Genomic DNA, 24,817 nt, shown 5'->3' on the forward strand with positions numbered 1-24,817 from the left:
TTTCATTTGCAATAGATGTACATTTTGAACTGTTGAGCAGCAACCGTTTAATACACATTATTTTTTTAGCAATTATAGTAGTTCTTACAATGGGTACACTTATTCCTCCATCCTTTGGTTTAAGATACATAATTTCTCGCTTTACCTTATCTGTTTTCCCTTGCCAAACAAAATTAAAACACTTTTTTTTAAACTTTTGTAATGTGTCTTCAGATGGACTTGGGATGGATGAAAATAAGTGGTTTAACTTTGGTAAAAGCAAGGATTTTAGAATAACATTTTTGCCCATTGGTGTCAAATATCTCAGAGACCAAATATTCATTTCTTGGTAGATTTTTTCAAATTTATCATTATAATTTAGGTCTACAATGTTATTTAATTCAACATCAAAGACTATTCCTAAAAGTTTAAAATTTGATTGTGTCCAATCCAGATTCCATTCCTTGCACATCTTATACCTAGATTTTTTTTTTGACCCTATCCATATTAGCCTGGTTTTTCTCATGTTAACTTTTAACCCTGAAAATCTTGCAAAGAAGGCTAATGTGTTCAAGACTGCATACAAACTTGATTCAGATCCGCCTAAGGTCACTGTAGTGTCGCCTGCAAATTGGGCTAAAAGGCTTTGTATATTACCTATCTTTATGCCTTTAATTTTCTTATTTTTCTTATTAGAATAGCTAGTATTTCGCACATAGGATAAAATGTAAGGTGATATATCTCCCTGTCGGAATCCCTAGTTATCTTGAAAAACTCACTTCATAAAACCCATTTCACTGAATACACTTGATTCACTATCGTTTAGCAGTACTTGTATCCAATTTTGAATACATGGTCCAAAGTTGAAAAGTCCATTACATTTTGCATAAATTTTCTGTCAACCGAGTCAAAAGCTTTTTCAAAATCAATAAGCAGTAATAATCCTGAATTTGATATGATTCACTATAGTCCATTATGCCGTCAGATATCTGCCTTGTGACTTCTCCTATGTATCTTCCTTGAATAAAACCTTTTTGATCCTCACTGATAATAAGTGGTAATATTGTCTTTATTCTATTTGCTATAACTGCAGAAGCTAGTTTGTAGGAGGTATTTAGTAGTGATATTGGTCTCCAGTTTTTAGCATTTTTTACTTTTACCACTCTTAGGGATACAAGTAATAAGACCTTGTTTTTGTGATACTGGACATGGAACCATTTTCATATGCATATTTCAAGGAGTTAATTAGAAATTTATTTAAGTCATTCCAAAAAAACGTGAGGAATTCACTGGAGAAGCCATCGGGGCCCGGACTTTTATCATTTTTCATTTTCTTTAAAGCGACAAGCGTTTCTTTGTATGTTATTTCTCCCTCTAAAGATGAGGCAGCTTCTTCTGACAGTTTAGGTATTTCATCTTCTACGAGCAATTCTTCTAATTTAATTTGTGTGCAGTCTTCACTTAAGTAAAGTTTTTTGTAGAATGTTCTAGTCTCTTCTAGTATTTCCTTATAATCTTTTATCACTGTACCGTCCTTTTTTTCCAATTCCATTATTGATTTATTTTTAAAAATTCTGCTTTCTAATTGTAAAAAGTACTTTGATGGTTTTTCCCCTTGTTCGATCCACTTTGCCTTAGATCTTATGTATAAACCTTTTATCTTTTGTTTGCTAATTTCTTCTAAGTCTTGTTTAACTTCATTTACTTTTTTTAATATTTCTGTCTTTTTTCCGGCTGGTTCTGTATCCAGGTCGATTTCCAATTCTCTTAATTTATTTTCCAAAGCCTTTTCCCTGTTTAAAGTCATTTTCTTTTTTGTAGATGAATATGTACTATTTATATTTATGTGGCAATTTTGTACAATGATAAAATTGCAATTCATTGGTCCGTTTCTGACTCAAACGGACTGTAGCATGAGCGAATGTGTGATAGTGTTAGGAATTGGTTGAAATCTCACAATTGATGATTGCTTCATTACCAACAAACAAGCATCGAAAAAGATTGGTTAGCGTCATTTTTCAGATTTTCCTATCCAGGTTGTTATTGCAGATATTTATAACATGATGCAACTTGCTACTTTAAAGTGATGACTTATATATCATGAACATAAACTTCCTTGAGTCTTAGAGAAACATTCAGTTATGGCTTTTCAGTTAGTGAAGTGAGTTTTCTACGAATTAAACACGTTTTCAGGCCCTGACAACTTCTAAGATATGTTCCATTGTCAAGTATTTCAAAGACATAAACAGTAGTTCCAAAATCGTTTATGTTCGATTATGAGAAATTGTGATCGATTGCTTGGTAGTTTCGTCACTGCGACCAATCTTCGATTATTTCAATTAATCGGAACACCACTAATGGGTGAGCATTGTTTTTCGTTGCTTTTAGCAATATTCCAACAAAATCACTGTGGGAACACCACGAAGATTCTTCACACACTGTACCAGAATGGGGAATTGAACCCAGATCTTTGGCATGATAAGTGAACATTTTAACCACTGGACTCCCGACCACCCCTCAAGTCTTATAAGATAAACAGGTGTGTTGCTGATAAACACATAAACATAACTGGGCCAAACCAGTATTCAAACCCATGAACAAAGGTCTCTTTCAGGACTAAGGGACATAACTCTGTATTAAAATTCCAATACCTTAGACAACTGGGTCTCCCATGCCTGTCCTGAACGAAACACAGGGATAGATATGAACTACAAGTTGAATACTAAAAACATTTCTTTGTTTTAAACATTTGTTCATGTTAACTGTCAGTGTGACTGAACACAATATTTACATATTCACATTAATCAGTGCTAATCTCACATTTACTCTAAAAGCCACTCATATTTTCACAGACATGCTGTGAAGGCTACACATTCCTTATTAATGCTAATGTCACATTCAGAGTTGGGGTCATACACACATTCACTGTCAATTATAATGATACAGCGTGGTGGGGTAGTCAAGTGGTTGAAGCGTTTGTTGGTCACGCCAAAGACCCATGTTTGATTCCCCAAATGGGTACAATGTATGACGCCCATTTCTGGTGTCTCCCCATGATACTGCTTAAATGTTGCTAAAGCGGCTTTGAACCCAACTCTCACCCAACAACTCACACAATTGCTAAAAAGGTTAACCCAGTTCTTACCTGTTCCATTCACCATGTTGGCCCAAGTTGTTGACCAGAAATTCAGGTAACTACAAGAAAAAAATATGTTTTTAAAGGACAGTAATAACAAACAAGTAAAATGACTTATGTCTAAAAACTTAGTTCTGACACTGTCCTACTGAGGAAATCCAGCATGACTGCACAGTACTATATACTGAGATTATTGAAAGCCTTCGGTGCAACTAGTGCATACACCTTTTTTATTGTATGTTAATTGATGATGGGATCATTTGAAATTTCACCTCACAGGTTCATAAACTGTTATATGGTAAGCTTGATGTCCCAGAAACGGGACAGAATAGTGTGTCTTTTGCACGTTTCATTTTTTAAATTCATAGTTCTGATATGAGACTAGACTTTATGTAGTTCACTTCATAAAGAAGTAGTGCTGGTATTGGCATACAACCTGCGATACGAAACATCATTATACCATTTTAGTCACGACGATATATTGTGCACTGAAGCTACGATACGATATGAATAAAGTTAGCGGCAACTAAACTTAGCGATAATTTAAGTTCACGGCTTGCATTTGGGCGAGTCGATTGTCATACAGTAGGGGAGATCAATAATTCGCTTGAGAAAAAGCAAATAATTGTACTTGCTCAAAGTATAAACTGTATTTTTTATTATTTATGTATGCTACTTGTTACAAATACAAGCATACTGTTCCTGAAATATAGCGTTTATGTTGTTGGAAATGTCTTATTTCTTTCTTTCACAAAAAAGTTGTTCAGCTCAGTTGATTAAAAAATCAGAGCTGTCTATGATTTCAGTAAGAACAGAATGTTCATTATTTTCATAGTAACATGTTCACATGGTAACTTCAGTCGGAGATGGCATTGATCTAATTGCATTCTACACAACAAACAAGTGAGGTGAGGTGAAATTGGGTTTATCGTCGTGCTTGAGAATATTTCGCTCATATGACGACGTGCATGCGTGTGTATGTGTTGCTGCTTGTACTAGCCCAGACTGAAGCTGGTTTTATAGTGCTAGCCCACTGAGATACCATGCCGCAGTGAAGCATGAATACCCCACTCAGACACATTATACTGACTCTGAGCCGACCAGTCCTTGTTATACCCATTAATGCCGAGCGCCAGGCAGGGCCGAACAAGTATCATATTTTAACGTCTTTTGGTATGACGCGGTCGGGGATCGAACCCGCGACCTTACGCTCTCCGGGCGGACGCTCCACAACAAACAAGTACTCTTCAACTGTTAGTCACTGTGGCTGTTTCGCTTACCTGGACCCATTGTATTTATCGATGACCCCCAACAGGTTGATGTCCGTCTCCCCTGTGTGGACTGTATAGACACCATCATCTGTGTTGTTTTTCTGTAGGTGAAGGTCACACATGTTCTCACTACACAACATATAGACTATATATTCACGTAATTTAATTCAGATTACAGATTTGGTTCACAGCCACACTTAAAAACTGATAACCATGACTTAAGAAACATATTTTTAACTTTGGATATGAGTAGAATTAGAATGTTAGTGACCTTAGTTGCAATGTCTATGTATTGGCATCAAGTTAAGTGAATTATCTCCCTTTAATGCATGGGTTCATTTGCCTCGCATTAATCATATCTATAGGTGCTTCAGCTTTTACAGGTCAGTTTACAGACTTGTTTCACATAAGCCACTGTACAGAACAACAGTAGTACAAACATATTTTCTTTCAAGTGTGGCACAGGTCACTCAAACATATGCTTCTGGATTCTGGAGTGAATATGATGACTTGATACCGTGCTTGAGATAGAAGGACTAGATAGCATGACTAAATGTCAGGGCCAGGTGCATTCCACAAATGTTAATGATTTATGTTTCAAATCCTTTCGAAAACGATCCGTTGCCACAGCATTTCCTCTTTCCATTGCATCCCAAAGTGTTATAGTCTATGAGAATAGGTTGTTTACGTGAAAGAAAACTGAAGCACTTATGTTGTGCGCGTAATCAGGTCAGTGCTAACGTTATTTGTGTAATGCTAATTTCAGTGTACACTAATCCTATGTTCTAACAACTATTACGACGCCATTAATGCTCTGTGTAACGTGACATAATGGGGAGTAAATGGTTTGACGAATTTACAAAGCAACTACTCAATAAGAAATTCCCGAGAAACGGCAATATTACAATAACTGCAGCATCGTTCTATTAGCATTATTTTTCGTCCAGACACGCTAGTTCTTCGTGCTTTGACAACAATCGTCAGTCGGGACAACTTCCAGATTCCGTAATTCATAATATAAGAACCACAGAGTTAAAAGTAGGTTTAATGTCGATTGAAGTTTAGGCTTGGCCGATAGGCAGGCCAGTATCAGAGTGACAGCTGTTGTTGGACCGTAACTACCGCAGTGCTCCAAGCGGGCAAGGGGGCGCAACTCCAGGAATGTTCCCCAATGACAGAAGGCTATGTTAAGGAAGAGGTGTTATGAGTGTCCTTGCACTATGTTCACTTTGAGGAACAGGGTTGGATAGCATGACTAGATACCAGGGCTACCTATCAGGGCAAAATACCAAGATCAGATTCCAGGGCAGTGCAACAGGGCAAATTGTGAATGAGTATGGCTGTATGCGGCTGGATTTGGCAATATCCCTGGCCAATCATGACAGGGAACACCAGGAGTGGTGACCAACCTCCATACCCAGGGCTCGTTTTATGGACATTAACCTACTTGCACCAGGTGCAACCTAAGATAAAAACCTATTTGCACCAGCCAGATTTCAGTTGTACTGCTTTTATTGCAATATGTAATGAAAGAAATATGTTATTGAATTATTTAGATGTTTTATTTAAAGTTTATCCACTCAAAAATTGACTTGCACCTGGTGCAAGTTAGACTAATAGCTAGGTTGCACTATGTAAAATTGGGTTGCACCAGTGCAAGTAACAAAGCACTAAATCGAGCCCTGATACCTATATAGGTTTTTTAAACTAGGTCCCTCAAACAGTCCATAAATGTTTAGAATTTCCCGGTCAGGATTAAACCCATTTGAGAATCCGAAACACTTGAGTTTCACTGCATATGCATTTTTCGGAAGCAAAAGGCAGGAGAAAATATACCACTAGATGAGGTCTTACATTGATGAAATATCCAACAAAGTCTGTATAGAACCATTCAGGATCAATCCCCTTTGCGACCTTGAGCAGGGGGTCATGGTAGCCCCAAATAATCTCCTTCATTGGCCTCGTCATGAACACCTCCGATGGCGTCAGTCTCAGAATGCCGCTGATCAACTTCCTCAATGAATCAGACTGGAACCTCAGGGCAGTTAGAAGTGTCTGAATAAAAAACAGAAAACTTTTGTTAGTTTGTTGTTTAAAATCAGGCTGATCAATATTCCAGATATATGAATGTGGCCTGTTTAAGACCACTTCTAACTCAGATCTTCATGGGGTCAAATAACAGTAACACAAATCAATATTGCAGATATCTGCTGACATGAGTGTACAAGTTTTGTGTCTGGGAATTGAACTCTTGAATATCTAAAGTCTTTCAACTACATATTATAAGCCTATACTTCTACCACCAAAACAATGCCATGCAGCTCAAAAGAACCGTCAAATCAACAAGGATACTGTTCCAGACATCAAACAAGATGTGAACTAGTTTCCACTTTACACACATTGCTGTAAACTAGAGTGGTTTCTTATCCATGAGGGGCAGTGGGGTAGCCTAATGGTTCAAGCGTTGGCTCGTCACGCCGAAGACCTGGGTTCAAATCCCCACATGGGTACAATGTGTGAAGCCCATTTCTGGTGACCCCTGCCGTGATGTTGCTGGAATATTGCTAAAAGCGGCGTAAAACCAAACTCAGTCAGTCAGTCTTATCCATGACCTCCCTGTATTGTAACCTAATCTGGTAATTTCTCACAGCTGAATTATTTTATCCACACATGTTAAAATTAGTTCTAGATCTTAACTCAGTGGACCATATAAAGATTACTTACAGATTCATCTTGAATTTGTCAGGGTGCGCTTACTGCAGCAGGGTTTTTAACATGGCAAATATTGTAGTTATACCTTTTTGCAAAACAGCTAAAACAACAAGACATGTCCATAACACCTTACCTTGAACTTGAACAGCTACTCCACTGTTCATTAAATACTATGTACCAGAATTATTCTCTTGGATCAGTGTGCACTGAAATTGCATTCTGAGCCGGGGCGGTGGGGTAACCTAGTGGTTAAAGCGTTCGCTTGTCACGCTGAAGACCCGGGTTCGACTCCCCACATGGGCACAATGTGTGAAGCCCATTTCTGGTGTCCCCCGCCGTGATATTGCTGGAATATTGCTAAAAGCGGCGTAAAACCATACTCACTCACTCACTCATTCTGAGCCTTTTGGGAAGTAGAGAGACCAAGCTGCCTGTGAGGTGCTCAAAGCTTCATAATAACAGCAGTTGCTGCTGCATCAACATTTATAGCCATTCAGTCACAGTGACATATTATTCTCCATTCTTTGGAACAGCATGGCCTCAATTTTCATTTTCAGGTGTACAAACAAAGCTTTTGTAGTGGAACACTTTCTCATGCAAAACAATGAAAGGCCAGACATTTTCACACATTGGAAAAAGGGTATTTTCATGAATCATCCTTGTGAGGCGATGAAAAATGAATACTGTTCAGATTTGGTTTTCGACGAAGTTGTTTGAATACGATGCCATGAGCTAACAGTTTTTGAAACTAGTTTTGTCTAGGACTGCGTGGTGTTGATGATTATATTTCGTTTTTTAAGCCTTTATCTTTTTTGTATTATCCACTTCTTGGAATTACAGTAATGGCTGCTCACATGTGTGTCTGTCTTGTCTGATCTGAATTTGTCCAGGTTTGAGGCACAATAAACCACGCAATCAACACACGGCATTACCGGTATATCGCAATACGCTTTTCAAACGATATGTATTGCAATATTTTTTCTGAGAACCAGTATATTTCGTGAAGTACATATATGAAGTTTTTGTGATTATCTTTATGGTTTAAATCAAAATCTACACAGACTTTTCATTCACAACAAATATTTTCCTGCGTATTCAATGACAAAACGGCATCTTGTAATACTATAAATTGTATAAAAAAGAAAATAGAATCCCTCACTATTCAACCTACTTTTGAGATTGCTGTTATCAGAACCATAACATATATGTTTAGGGACTTTTAATGTACAAAATAGGATTGACATGCATAATTAGTGTCACTCACTGTCACACTGAAGTTCCCGATATATTGCGATATGTATCGCAATACGGGTACATGAATCGCAATATCTTGCAGTACAACTTATATGCCAATACACAGCCCTTGTTTTGACAGTCAGATATTTTCAGTTATTCTGGTATTATACACGTGTCTTTGTGAAGATTAAAGATTTTGACAAAAATTTATAAAAATTTATATGTCAAATATTCTTACATTAAGTAGTCGATGAAAGAAAAAATTCCAGCAAATTTACAAAGAATGTGCAGATTTGCAAGCATTGACCAATCAGAGGGCTTGCTTCGACCACACACCCGTTTTGTCCGGACATATCATCGTCCATTTGTGTCAAGATCGTTTAGTTGAGGGTCCAAATCAGGTTTCAATCGACTTGCAGAAATAACAATAAAGAATTGGTAGGTGTCATGAGTGTTGATCGATAGGCCAATCATCCATGATTATGTTTACATTAAGTTTTAATGGATTGCATGCGATGGTAGCGTAGCGATCGGCAAAGCAGTCGGGTTGGGTACACTGAAGTGTCCGGCCTTGTCATAATGTATTGTACTGTGAAGCGTTTCGAGTCAGGGGTCATCTCAAAAAAAATATTTTTTAAATCTTTAATCTTCACAAAGAAACGAGGGCCTGTGTTCTACAAGAGATAAATATTTCAACATTAGCGAACAGAATTAAAATTCAAGTTACATTTAACGGACAAAATACGGTAAGTACTTACCATGAGTGGTGGGTTGACTGTGGTGAACTGATCTGTTTCTTCCCCGACGGACATGCTGCGATCAAACTTGAACACCCGAATCTGCCGGTAGGAGACAGTGCCGTTGTCGTGGTGAGTGATGTTCTCCTTGTATCTTGTCTCCCTGTAAACACAAACATACATGGAGATCATAGTTAATGTACTGCAAGCATCTACTTTAACCATGACAGGGCTTGTATACATTTATCTTGACAAAGGCATGCACAATTTACCTGAACAAGGACTTGTGCAGTTACAATACATTTATCTATTGAAATGCATTTTACACATCCAACAAATGACATCCACACTATACCTTAATAATGCATTTTACACATCACTTTATCAATGACAGGTGTTGTATCACAGGAATAATGCATTTTACACTATCCACCTTTATGCATTTTACATCATCTATACCTTAACAATGACAGACCTTAACAATGACAGGTGTATCACTATACCTTAATAATGCATTTTACACATCCACCTTACAATGACAGGTGTTGCATCACTATACCTTAATAATGCATTTTACACATCTACCTTACAATGACAGGTGTCATATCACTATACCTTAATAATGCATTTTACACATCCACCTTACAATGACAGGTGTCGTATCACTATACCTTAATAATGCATTTTACACACCTACCTTACAATGACAGTCAGTATCACTATCAATAATGCATTTTACACATCCACCTTCAATAAGGTGCATTTTACATAATCCATTTTACACAATGACAGGTGTCGAATTACCTTAATGATGCATTTTACACATCTACCTTACAATGACAGGTGTCATATCACTATACCTTAATAATGCATTTTACACATCCACCTTACAATGACAGGTGTTGTATCACTATACCTTAATAATGCATTTTACACATCTACTTTACAATGACAGGTGTCATATCACTATACCTTAATAATGCATTTTACACATCCACCTTACAATGACAGGTGTCGTATCACTATACCTTAATATGCATTTTACTTAATAATACATTTTGTCACATCACTATACCTTAATAATGCATTTTACACATCTACCTTACAATGACAGGTGTCATATCACTATACCTTAATAATGCATTTTACAACATCCACCTTACAATGACAAGGTGTCATATCACTATACCCTTAATAATGCATTTTTACATACCTTACAATGACAGGTGTCATATCACTATACCTTAATAATGCATTTTACACATCCACCTTTACAATGACAGGTGTCATGGTATCACTATACCTTAATAATGCATTTTACACATCTACTTTACAATGACAGGTGTCGTATCACTATACCTTAATAATGCATTTTACACATCCACCTTACAATGACAGGTGTCGTATCACTATACCTTAATAATGCATTTTACAAATCCACCATACAATGACAGGTGTCGTATCACTATACCTTAATAATGCATTTTACACATCTACCTTAACAATGACAGGGCAGGGATATAAACAGTCATGCATGGGATCTTTGTCATCAGTTCTTATCTTTGTTATAATAGTTTTGTTAACATTTACATTTTATGATCCCCCACTATTGTAACAGGATATATGTCAACTTTGACAATGGAAGGAGTTGTACTACATCTACCTTAACTAAGGTGATGTATAGATACCTTAATATGACAGGAACTAAAATATATGCTAATAACTATACATTTAGGAAATGAATTTCCCTATTATTTATTATTTCCAATAAATGTGAACATAATGGTTTCATTAAAAAAACTTATTGACACCATCTATATATACAACAACTACAATAACACTGGTGTCACCAGGTGATGCAAGTGTACCAATGATGTGATATTAATTACATGCATGACCACAAAAATGAAATATATTTATGTCATCAATTTTGCGCATTAAAATATGCTTAAAATTATGCTTAGAAATTATGTGAACGGGAGGAGGGTCATTGACTTTGAACATTACATGCAGGGGGATCACTTATTTTGTACATAAAGTTTAGGGGGTGTCATTCACATTGGACATGCTTCTCCATAAAAATCATCATCACCCCCCTAGCCATAAATAATGAACGGTCCATAAGCCCATTTCTGGTGTCCCCCGCCATAATATTGCTACAAGTGGCGTAAAACCTAACTCACTCATTTATTTTTTTTTCTTGTCTAAATCCTAAAAGGATATCATGATTCTGGAGGAGAGCAGGTTCTCTGTAAACCAACCTATTCATTCATCAAACTGAGAAACGATCTGGCCTTTGGAGAAAACAATGTTTACTCCCGTTCCGTAGATTGCTTGTAGATCTATGTATAAAATATATAACTTCCCAGGGTTAGTTGTGGAAGTATCATTTAGGATTAGAAGCTTGTATTGACATAACCACATTCATATTGCTGCCATTCAGTGTTGATAAATGTGATTCAATCGATACATGCTTGTCGTTATACCCATGAAGATGCGGGTTAGAACTGGTTTTCAGCAACCCATGCTTGCTGTAAGAGGCGACTAACGGGATCAGGTGATCAGACTCGCTGACTTGGTTGACACATGTCATCATATCCCAACTGCATAGATTGATGCTCATGCTGTTGCTCACTGGATTGTCTGGTCCAGACTCAATTATGTACATGCTGCTTCAATAAAGCAGGAATATTGCGGAGTGTGGCATTATGCTAACAAAAATGTCATTAGATGGGACTAAACTCAGTGACTTCACTTTTATGTTGCTTTAACCAATATTCCAGCAATATCATAGCAGAGGACACAAGAAATGGGCTTCACACATTGTACCCATGTGACAGAAATTTGCTAGGCTACCAACCAACCCTAAAAAGAGGACTGACTGACTGACTGAGTTTGGTTTTGCGCTTTTAGCAATATTCCAGCAACATCCACGGCGAGGGGATACCAGAAATGCGCTTTAACCACTGGGGATTCGAACCAACCAACCCTTTAACCAAAGACCCACCGCCCCCCTAAAGAAGAGGACTGGGCGGTCACAATGTGTGACAGGACAATTTTAAATTAGTAAATTTTAATCAAATAAATCTGTGCACTTGTTTAATAATAAATACCAAACACTCTGTACCTGTATGTGTATGGGCCCTTCTGTTCCATGTCTGGAGTCTCGCCGTTGTGTACCTCGTCTGGGTTCTTCAGGTTAAACATGTAGAACTGCATGTACACTGGGATTGTCATGTTCTTCCAGATGTCATACTGGAGACCGCCTTCCTTTAGGATCACACTCTGGAACACAGATGTGAGTTAAACACATAGAACTGCATGTACACCGGGAGTGAGTTTTACGCTAGTTTTAGCAATATTTCAGCAATATCACGGCGGGGGACACCAGAAACGGACTTCACACATTGTACCCATGTGGGTAATCAAACCCTGGTCTTCGGCGTGACAAGCGAACGCTTTAACCACTAGACTACCCCACCTACCCATCACATTCTGGGACACATGTACATGACTGACTGACTTAGGTTTTATGCCGCTTTTAGCAATATCACGGCGGGGGCACCAGAAATGGACTTCACACATTGTACCCATGTGGGGATTCGAACCCGGGTCTTCGGCGTGACAAGCCAACGCTTTAACCACTAGGCTACCCCACCGCCCCGACACACGTACATGAGTTAAGCATGTAGAACTGCATGTAATTCGGGATCGTCATGTCCCTTCAACATCATACCCTGTAACCTGAAAAGAATGGTTAAACTTGAACAATATTTGATGGAACCTGGTTCTGTGCATTTTGTACCTGTCAAAAAACCAGGTGAAGTTATTGTTATAACCAGACAACAGTTGGACTATTAATGGACAGGACTCCATGGTACATATATTCATTATTTTATTGTTTCACACTAGGCAGTTAGTCCATCGCTTGCTCAGATAAGCTTATAACATCAATCACTGGATTGTCTGGTCCACACATCCCATTTACACAGATTGTCATAAAAGCTAGAATATTGCTATGTGCAAAACTACAGTTCAACCCACTCACCTGTCTGACCTTCTTGTCCACTACAACATTAATGATGGGTATCAGTCCAATTCCAACGACCATTATGCACAGTCCTGTACACCACACTGCCATCGTCCTTGACCTGGCTGTCCGGCAGAGCGCCATCTTGTCATCAGTCCTTCCCCTTCACCAGCAAAGAGCAGATAACTCATGCGGAACCTGTGAGAAATCACCCGTTTGTATAGTTAAATTCAATAAAGATGTTACCATGGTGGCGGTGACACGGGGTATAAAATTGCGAGCATGATAATTGCACTTGTTATAATGTGTGGCTGCTAGTGCATGTGCAGACTTATGCCATTTTTGTTATGCCAGCCCACTGAGATATCGCACCACAGTAACATGGATACCCCACTCAGACACAGTATATATATTCTCCAAGACAACCAGTCCATGTTATATCCCTATGTCACTTCACAGAACCGAGTCAGAATTGTTCTTCTGCAACCCACGCTTGTCATAAGAGGCCACTAACGGGATCGGGTGGTAAGACTCACAGACTTGGTTGACACATGTCATGCTCATGTTGTTGATCACTGGATTGTCTGGTCAAGAGTCGATTGTTTACAGATCACAGCCATATAGCTGGAATATTGCTGAGTGTGGCTTTAAACAACAAACAAACAAACCTATTTGTTCAAAACTTCTTTTCAGAAATTTAAAATGTGTTTAAATTTTACACAAAATTCTCTTGTCAGTGCTATTGTCATTGTACTCTTCTCATTATTTCTCTGTTTCTTTGTTAACACACAGGGCTCCAAAATACCAGCCAATGGTTCAAGTTAGCAAAGGAGTGTGAAGCACCCCTTGACTCCAAAACAAGGATACCAGTGAAGATCCGGGTTAGAATTGGTCTTCAGCAACCTATGTTTGTCGTAAGAGGCGACTAACGGGATCGGGTGGTGAGGCTCACTGACTTGGTTGACACATGTCTATTATCCCAGTTGTTAGATCAGCTCGTTCTGTTGATCATTGGATTGTCTAGTCCAGACTCAATTATTTACAGACCGCTGCCATATAGCTGGAATGCTGCTGAGTGCAGCGTTAAACAACAAACCGACCAACCCAATCAAGGCATCCTCTTGGACGTGATCAGAGTCTGCGACCATTGCACTATGGCTAATATTAGGGGTGGGTATTGTAGAGAATTTTCATATTGTGATATATTGCGATGCGAAAGCATATATTGCGATATGTATTGCAATATATTGCAAGATTTGATAAAAGCTTTGATAAAACTTTTAATTATGATAAAAAAAAAATGTAAATAATATTTGGCACAAATGAAACAAGGAAAAGAACAATTTAGCATCAACACAGTGTTTAAAGGTTACTAGTTTGAACTAGTTTCTCCACTCTCCACAAAAGCCCTTAGATTTGAGACAGCAACTTGAGCTGGTCAGGACATATCAGAGATCACTGGTCATTAATGAATAAATATTTAAAACATTCAGATCCAAAACATTGCCAAACAATTGAAATTCAAACCGTACGTAAAAATCCTGTTAAGTGTAATTTTCACCACGATCATTCCCACCACCATTACCACAAACGCCACAATCATAAACATCTTCATCACCATCATCACCACACCATAAAAAACGGAAATATCTGAAGATTTCCGAGTGTTAGGAAGTTTTCCGAATGCATGTCAAAATCAATCAGAGTATCGCAATACGTATCGTTTTCATGTCTGAACCGGTAAATACCGGTAAACCGGTTATATTGTGCAGCCCTAGCTAATATGCATCTAACTGAACATATTTGAGGTTGGCAGCTAGGTAGAACCCATCAGTTAAACTCACATGCCTACAGATCTCATCTCCATACACATCTTCCACCTGTCAATAATTATAAACAGGCTGTTATGAAATCAGAAAACACCACGTCATAAAACTAAGGATCAGCTGAACAGGGTTTTTTTGTGTTGTTTTAATGCTGCTCTCATCAATATCCCAGCTGCGATGGTAGTACATAATCGAGTCTGGACCAAACAATCCAGTGATCAACATCACAAGCATTGATCTATGCATTTGGGATACGATGACATGTGTAAACCAAGTCAACGAGCCTGACTAACAAATCCCCTAAGTCCAGGCGGACAGTGAGTGAGAGAAAGTTATTCAATGGAACAATAACACATATTTTCGCTACTTGTAAAACCTGTGGCTGAGTGCATGAACACCAATAAAGTCCCCAAGCCACACCACCATGTGACGACAATAAATATCAAACCCTTGCCTTTTCGCATCAATGTTCTTCAGTATTCACTCCAATCTGTTCAAACTGTAGCACACACACTGTAGACTTGATAACAGAAACTATGATATTATGTAGGTTATCTGACAAAGATGGCTGACAATCCTCCTCCACATGTACCAATTACTGATACTGATAAACATTCAGTGAAACTTTTTTCATAATTGTTGTCCGAACAACTTGTCCAACATCATCATAACTGTCACCACAAAACCAACAGCAATATCAGTCTGACTGGACTGGACTGTCCCAACCTACTAATACAGGCTGTTGTCATTCACCATGAACATTGCCCAGTGTGGCAATAAATAAACAAACAACACATCAGCATGCAACCTGTTTGAACTCAGAGCTGATCAGTTGGTATCAATATTGATTTTCAAATAAGATACCATATTTACTGTATTGAGTGCTCCTATAATACCCAACCCCAAACCACTTCTCGACCTGTCTGTCGGTGAGCATTATCAGCACACACAATTTTGACTGATTATGTATGTGAGGGTTACATAATTGCAACATAACAATTATCACAAAAGTTTAGCTTTTATGGTTGTTCTTTGACAATAAATTCAACATAGGTCCCTGTATGCCAATTTTCTAAGCCCAGGGCTATTATTACAGTCACTACGGTACGTGTAGAAGAACATAATGAGAGACACATGTGTCCATAAACAATTCAATTAGCTACAAACATGATCACAATTAAGTTGACAAGCAGTGGCCCTCATCTGTCACACAGAATCAATATCAATATTATCATGTGAAAATACAGTTATACACTTACTTTATAAATTTCTAAAAGACATTACAGGGTTAACATGTTCATGAAATAAACTGTGCATCTTGAATAACATTGATTAAAGATTTAGTATAACCAGTCATATGAATATCAAGTACTGGCTACCGAAAGTTATCGCCATATTTTAGCGGTACTTACAAAATTACTCCGCCGTTTGTTAAATTAATGAAACAAAATCATTCACGATACTTAATTAGCTATTCACCGATGTGTCCAGCCCATTCACTGCCGCCGATCGTGTTTTTATATAACGCGGCGGAAAGGAATCATGGCAGTACAAATAGGTGTTTTCTCACAACTAACTGTAACAGTTATCGCCATGTAGAATTTCTCATGCCATTCGTGAAATAATATATATTTATATCATACAGTAACCTTCAATAATTGATTGTGTGACTATTTGAGAGTTTCTTTTACAGTAGATTGATAGGGAATGAAACAGTTAATGACTTGTTAACTTGAACTTGCTATTATATAGGTTGTGGGACATACCCCTGACTAAGTTAAACATTTTTGTATAAGGTTCATCACTTCATCTTTAATTTTTCTCTTATGTTACTTACCGTGAAGAATTTCCTTTTGCTGTCCTTATATGTTGTCAAATACCGTTGGGAAAAAATACCAGAATTGTAATAGACCGGGACAGTGCACATGTGATACTGATGTGGCGATAACTGTTGATGATAACTTGGCTGGATAATCTCGCGATAACTGTACGCTGCAATAACTGTTCACTAGCCGGTACAACTCAGAAGGGCTGGAGGGTTCGATTCCCAATAATGGTACGATGTGTGAAGTCCATTGCTGCAATATTGCTAAAAGCAATGAAAAAACAATTTCACTCACTCTTCCCACAAACTTTACATCTTGAATATGAATGATAATGACAGGTATCTGAGGTATTGCATATCAAATGAATTACAAGGCATTATGTGAAGTGGTTGTGCATTGAAATACCCTGTACAGGAATATAAAGACTATTTATACTATTTATTTGCATCATTCTTTAAAGTTTTTTAAGCATATGATTATGTGACATTAATGATAAGAAGAAGAGTATGTGATATGTCTACAGGAAAAAAATTCAACCAAAAAAAAGGAATATAAAGACTAAAATTGATAGGCCACTTTTGGAAACTATGGGTAGGTAGTTCAATTAATAATGTATTTCATATTTCAACTTTCCATATACTCAAAACAACAGGGTTTCAGTGTGAATTGCCAGTTTCACATCAACCGTGGAACTGAGGATATGAAATTAGCTTGATATTAACAAGACGTCTTTAAAATAAACTTTAACAACAAGCCCTTGAAGTCAACTTAGATAACACAAAGTTTATTCTATTCACATACAATGACTACATAAAAAATAAGAAAAATTGGTAAATGTTCACAAATTCAAATTCATACTATCATAACTATAAATATCATGGTTTGTTATTGTTTTTAACAGCTTGTTTGGACTAAACCTTTAGATAAACTAGCACCCCAATCAAGGAAATTGCCTTTCCTGTTAACTGGGGTTCTGAATATTTTGAAAGTATTTATATCTGTTCCATTTTCTCCAGTTGAAAACAAATAAATTAAGTAACACAGACAAAAACTTGCTTTTTAAAAACATATCCATATATTCAAAAAGAAATCGATCCATGAAACTGCAAGAAAGTAAACATGTTACTGTAATCCTTATAAGTGTATCACTACACTTGGAATATGTCATCAAGATCTTGTAAAGAAACACTTGGACTATTGGGATGTCATGTACTTAGATCATTGTTCCCCAATATAGATTCAAGTCCATGGTCAGAATTCAGACTTCAAACAACAGCCATCATATAGCTGGAATATTGCGAATACAGGGTTAAAGAACAACCCAACTTTATTAGTATTTGCAAACATATTGGGATGAGGTGAGGTCAGGTTTTAACGTCAGTGCTTGAGACTTGGTTGATGCATGTCATTGTTAGCCCAGGCTGAACTGCATAGTGCTATTCACTGAGTCCATGATGACAATCACTCAGGATTGTCTGGTCCAGACTTGATAATTTACAGACCGCCATCATATAGCTGGAATATTGCTGAATACAGGGTTAAAGAACAACCCAACTGAAAGGTGTTGTGAAAAACATGTGTTTAAAACAGTAGCAGTGAACTTAAAGATACCTCTTCCCTATCAGATATTAAAGTCAAACAGTTTTTTTAATGTCGAAGCTAGAGACTTACATAAATGTTTCATCTGAGGTCCATCACACCACTAAAATGAATAAATAAGGAATATGTAGGTGCCAAGTTTTTACTTCAAGGCACATAAAAATGTAACATGTCTTAATTTAACTGTAAATAATGGTATAATCGTGCACTGGATATATGACATTGTCCTGCTTATAATCAGGTCAGGACTGACAAACATTATTCATGTTATCAGCTGATAATATGTGCAATGGTCGTGATGGTCAGGGTACAGTAACACGCGTACTCAGCTTCTTAATACAAGAATAGGTAGGTTTCTGGGTTTCCACAGGCTTCTATATAGTAATCATAATGATATATCCAGAGTCCAGTCTACAATCTGAGAGAGAGAGAGAGAGAGAGAGAGAGAGAGAGAGAGAGAGAGAGAGAGAGAGAGAGAGAGAGAGAGAGAGAGAGAGAGAGAGAGAGAGAGAGAGAGAGAGAGAGAGAGAGAGAGAGAGAGAGAGAGAGAGAGAGAGAGAGAGAGAGAGACTAATTAATACTCTAATGCTCAGAGAAGCAAGGCTACAAAAAGTATGTTTACCTGTCAATACTAGTGCTTTAACTGTAAGTCCACTTGACAAATATATGCCATTCACTTCGGCGCTGGTGACAAGTGGTGTCACTTTGTATAGCTGGTTATGGAACGTCAACGCAGAATGAACACGCTTTCCCAACACGGATGTGCATCAGAAGCCATTTGACCATCGTAGAGATCATATTTCACACATACAAACATAATCAGACTCCACCATATCGGGCTGTCACGTTACTTAACGACGCTGAATGTGGGGAGTGTCATCACAACTTCTCTCGACGCAAACTGACCTTCGTGTCAAGGTTCAAGGTAACTTAAGCAAGGTAAAGGTCACATGATTGCCTGAACGCACAGGCCCCAACTGCGGGTCAGAAAATCGATAAACTAAGCCCTGGTTTACTATCCAGCCCCCCTACTATATAACATAGGGCCGTAGTGGGGGCCTGTGCTAGCTAAGATACATAGCGTTCACTGACACGGACAGTGAACGCTATGTATCTTAGCTAGGCCTGTGCCTGAACGTGGTACATTCAAGTAAATTTTGTGATATTGTGTTTAACAACGCTGATGATTTCATAAAAATACGCCTCCTTCGGGTTTTTTTTCAATATTTAGTGATTATGGTACTGATAAATATTAACAGTTTTATTGCTAGGGCATATCAACACACATAAATTCATTTATTGATATAACTAATTTGATATTATCTAATACTCTATCAGTTTTACTGATACCAACAAACCGATTCCGTATGGCAAAAATGTATTTATTGATGCCTCTATATAGAATTTGTCTCCTAATATTACAATGAATAACGAATAAATTATATAAACAAACATGATATAGAGCAGGGAGAATACCTGCTGTAGATTATCCAGGTATAGAGGCAGCCTCAATAAGCACAGGGACCTGTAGATTAGCATTTAGGCCATGGAATAATTAAAGTTGTCTAATTTGAAAGTATATATCTACAAACTGAAAAAAACACCCAATTCAAATAGAGCCCAGAAGAACGGGAACATCTAGACTTGCCATCTCATTGCAGACTCGCGTTAGATATATTGAGTTTTTAATTTATTGTCTTGGGTTAGTCTGTCTCACAGTCCCTGAACCACATTATTTTCCCTACCGCCTAGCTCTCCTTGCAGTTCTAAAGCCCTAGATGAAGAAAGTCCAGATTCAGGATTTTGAAGAAGGAGGGGTGCATTCCAAAGGTTACAGGGAAATGCTCCTCAGGGAAATTTATTTTCGGGGGAGAGAGGACACCCTCACACCACCACCACTCTACTATATGAACCGGACCCTGGCATTAGCCAGGTCTAAAGGTGAACACAAATGCACAAAGAGGAACATGGGAAATAATTGCACCCACTGCATTGGAGATCCTCTCGATCCATCAAGTCATCTGGTACAAGCCTAACTGGGTTATGGAGGATTACAAGTTTCACGTGGCGCTGTATACAGGACTATTGCATGTTCGTAATCAGTGCATTTTCCAGAGTGAGCGACTGAGTTTAATTTTCCGCCGCTTTTAGCTATATTCCAGTAATATTACCACGGGGGACACCAGGAATGGGCTTCACATATTGTATCCATGTGGGAGTCGAAACAGCGTCTTCGAGGTGACGAGCGAACACTAGGCTTTCCCTATGCCCCTGCATTATGCCGGAAGCAGTTAGTAACTGGTAATAACGACAATATAACACTCGCATCTGTGTCAGGGCGGATAATATGTAGGCTGAATGAGTATCCATTATAATATATCATGTAAATAATATTTCAAATATTCTGAAATGAACAAGCAAAAACAAACAAGAAAGAAAATATTATATTATATTATATATATTATATTATATTATATTATATTTTATTTTATATTATATTATATTATATTATATTATATTATATTATATTAATATTATATTAATTATATTATATTATATTATATTATATTATAAATATTATATTATATTAATATTATATTATATTATATTATATTTCTCAAACAGACTGCATTCAATGTAAAACATCTAATGATTTAGGCATTCTTAAATTTAGTTGTTTTCCTGAAATGATTGTTGAAGAAGCCCATTGTTACACAACGCATACCCAGAACTGCTGTCCAAACAAACCCCTGCTAATTCACTACAATAATACATTGGGGCTTTGTGTTGAATCTAACGGGTTTCACATCACCCTCCATTGTTAGTTAACCTTCCCCCCACACAACTCTCAGTGTTAATATTTACCACTTGGATTACACTCAGCCTGCTGAATTACATAAACGTACCATTGTCCCCCGTTGTTTGCTTACATGACATGTGAATGGTCTAAGTTGTTATTTCCGAACTGCCTATAGCTGACCCAGTTGGACGTCCGACGTCCTTGGGAGAGCCATCATCTCTTTCGTCCAACTGCATGCAGTATTTGACAAGGTGTCTGAGCACAGTGGAGGTTGAACCTTAAAGATGCTGCTCTATGTCTTTATAGCAACCGCATCTGCAGCCGTGACAGTTATAACTGCAGGGAGCTCGCTAAGAACGAAAGTTAGCGATCTGGAACGAGGCATGGAGGCCATGGACGAAAAGGTGGCTTCATCATTGAAAAAGATGAGGAAACAGATGAAGAAAGAGATAAGGGTGAAGGTTATCCCGAAGATGTTGAAATCGATGGAACAACAGATCGAAAATGTGTCTGAAAACGCAGCAGCAAAGAACGCGAAATTTATGGGACAAGTTTTAGATGTAATGGAGAAGAAACTTAAGATGTTGGAGGAGAAAATCTTTCATGTCGAGAAAGAAAATATGGCACTGAAAGAATCGTTAAAGACAACGCAAGACGAACATTTGTCGTATTTGAAGACGATGACTGAAGCATTGGCGGGAAACTGCAGCTGCCACATTGAAGTGCCGCTAAGACGCCAGTCGGCTGCAAGTCCACCCGTGAAACGTACCCAATTTTCAACTTTCGGTGACGCAGACGACGACATAATAGTGCCATCTGCTCCTAAACGCTCCCGAAAGGTCAAAACAAAAGTAACCAAAAGGCGTAAAGCCGTTTTGCCTCTCTGGGTTACATTTAACGTCTCAACCGACATGCCGGCATTCAACAAGCAAGCCAGTTTGCTGATCACTGTGGCTGAGGGTGACATGGTGCGAGTCGGACTTGAGAAACCAGAAGTGAGAGGAACTATCAAGACAAACAATTTCGTAGAAAGTATTGCATATGATCCCGTTTCCAAGCTGCTGTTCTGGGCCTGTAACAAGAATCCAAATTCGAACTCGACAAGCAAGTATGTGTTTTCGGCCGGACTTGACGGGTCAAACTTGAGCCTGCTGGACGAAGGGAAGTGGATAATTCACCTCGTGGTCGACGGAGAACGACAACTGGTGTTTATGTCCGACTGGACGTCCCATCTGGTCAGTGTCATGGCAACCGACGGAAACAGCTACCGAGTGGTCAGGGATCGGATTTACGATACAAACAAACCGAAACTGATTGTTTTGGATTCGAGGAACGAAAGGCTGTATGTTTCCTTTGCATTTGCAATTTTCAGCATGAGGTATGACGGTAGTGACTTGCAAAAACTGACCGATGGTCAGTGGATGAAACCGATGGATATCAACCACGCCAATGGCCTCCTTTACTACACCGACGACCGGAATCTGTTTCGGGTGGATTTGTCCTCAATGGAGAAGGTCGTGGTGAACCAGCTGAAGCATGCTGCCAACGCACTTGTGTTCTACGATAAGAGGCTGTACATATCCTACCAGAAAGCCAATGCCAACATCGATGTTCTGACGTTAGAGGATCGCTCTGTGAGACAGTTCGTGTATTTTCCAGGCGAAGGTTTTCGTATGGGTTTGATCCCCGCTCCTTGAGAACATTCCAGAATGTTACTGTTCTGTTCCTGTGACGTGATGATGTATTTATAGTGATTACAACGTAAGTCAGTCACTTATTTCACCTTAAACAAAACAATTCTAGCATTAAATATTTCCATGAGGAGTCACAGGATGATTGCACGAGTTGCGCCCCTTACACCTCCAAGCATCAGCTGGTCGTGGTTTGAATTCTAGATCCATGGTGATTATAACGCTTGATCTGTTTGAGACTTTTTACAATAGGGTAGGGTTTAATAATTTGTATGCTATTCTCACTAATGTAATGAAAATAACGAACCATATATTTGGATGATCCTCCCTATATCCTTGTACTTTTTTTATGAACTTCGGTAAATATGTGTATTATGATCTTATTTTACCCCTAGACATCAGATGCGTAGTGATAACATATCTTCCGATATCCATATATTCTTCCGATACAGGGGCGGTGGGGTAGCCTAGTGGTAAAAGCGTTGGCTCGTCACGCCGAAGACCCGGGTTCGAATCCCCACAAGGGTACAATGTGTGAAGCCCATTTCAGGTGTCCCCCGCCGTGATGTTGCTGGAATATTGCTAAAAGCGGCGTAAAACCAAACTCAGTCAGTCAGTCTTCCGATACAATTCATCATCCAGCAGCATTCGATTCTCCTTATATGGCTAATAAGAGGAATTGAGCAAAAGAATCTATCACCATCCTAATTTGATAGAAAAATTGTATGTTTTTGATGCACAAAAAAATGGTATTTTATCTTAATATCTCAATTGTATATTTTTGACGAATCCGGGTATCCCTGTCAAAATTTGAGTTGTCTATTTACTAGTATTCGATTTACCATAGTCCGAGGATGGCGATTTCAAATTGTGAAAGTGTCCCTTTTTACACTAACATGTAATGATTGATAATATTGCTTTTGCAAACGAACAAAATGCAACAAATGCATCAGAGCTGAAACGACAGTGAGTGAGCTGGGTTTATCGCGCTCTGTCTGGTATTCCAGTTACAACAGATCCGTGAATTTCCGGGTTAGAATGAGCCTTCAGTACCCCATGCTTGTCGTAAGAGGCGACTAACGGGATCGGGTTGTCAGGCTAGCTGGCTTGGTTGACACATATCATCGGTTCCCAATTGATCACTGGATTGTCTGGTCCAGACTCGATTATTTACAGACTGCTGCCATAAAGCTGGAATATTGCTGAGTGCGGCGTAAAACTAAACTCACTCACTCCAGTTACAACAGTCAGTTGAATGTTGGAGAAAAGCCCGCAACGATGCTTGTCTTGGACGTTTACTTCTTTGGTGAAATCTTGGATCTGACAGCTTTTATTGTATTTGGGACACTTTAGTGACGAGAAAAATATTGTGCCTCGGATTATTTAAACCATTCTATAACTTTAATTTGAAATCAGGAACTACGTTCGGTATGAAGGAGAGATGTCATATGTATATATATATATATAAGGATATATGTCATGGTTAAGGCTTCTGACAATTGCAGAGCGCATTAGAATATAGAACGAAATATATAGACATGTTCATCAGTGTCTATTTCGCTCTATCGATATACATTAAGTGTGCAACGAATTCCTTGATTCCTCACCGTTCACGCCGTTGCAATAAGGGCGTTGAAGCTGTAAATATATTCTTGAGTTTGAGCTTCCAAATTTTGTTTGCAGAACGGTCATTTTGAAGAATAAAATATCGATATTTATAACTGACTTGAAATTCTTTACAACAGTTCCCTACTATGACTGGTGTCATGCATGTATGTTCCGGGGATTATTCAAGTGAAAAATAACTTGCCTTTGCATGTGTTTGTGATGGGTACCCGACAGGAAGGATAGACTCACCATTTTGCGAAAACTTATTATCATCACTATTAGATATTGATTTAGTCGAAATAGTACAGTCTACTATGCTTTACGTAGAGATTTCTTATGACTATGGAAAGAGGTTTGTCTCTTTTA

The 24,817-nt window shown here is 38.2% G+C and overlaps 1 protein-coding gene across 1 annotated transcript in view; it reads right to left on the reverse strand.

Moving 5' to 3' along the window:
• LOC124290529 (lysosome membrane protein 2-like) overlaps positions 1 to 19,237 on the reverse strand; it is a 34,115-nt gene extending 14,878 nt beyond the window's left edge. Inside the window, exons 1-7 of the mRNA XM_046727275.1 lie at positions 18,975 to 19,237; positions 13,120 to 13,299; positions 12,199 to 12,356; positions 9,093 to 9,234; positions 6,241 to 6,441; positions 4,396 to 4,487; positions 3,125 to 3,174 (exon numbers count right to left, since the gene is read on the reverse strand). Of these exons, the coding sequence (XP_046583231.1) occupies positions 3,125 to 3,174; positions 4,396 to 4,487; positions 6,241 to 6,441; positions 9,093 to 9,234; positions 12,199 to 12,356; positions 13,120 to 13,245 (769 nt within the window). The 5' untranslated portion in view covers positions 13,246 to 13,299; positions 18,975 to 19,237. The remainder of the gene's footprint in view (positions 1 to 3,124; positions 3,175 to 4,395; positions 4,488 to 6,240; positions 6,442 to 9,092; positions 9,235 to 12,198; positions 12,357 to 13,119; positions 13,300 to 18,974) is intronic.
• Positions 19,238 to 24,817: the final 5,580 nt, after the last annotated feature.

Source organism: Haliotis rubra, unplaced genomic scaffold (assembly GCF_003918875.1).
Source record: "Haliotis rubra isolate DU_JTF1 unplaced genomic scaffold, ASM391887v1 Scf469, whole genome shotgun sequence".
Classification (NCBI taxonomy): Eukaryota; Metazoa; Mollusca; class Gastropoda; order Lepetellida; family Haliotidae; genus Haliotis; species Haliotis rubra.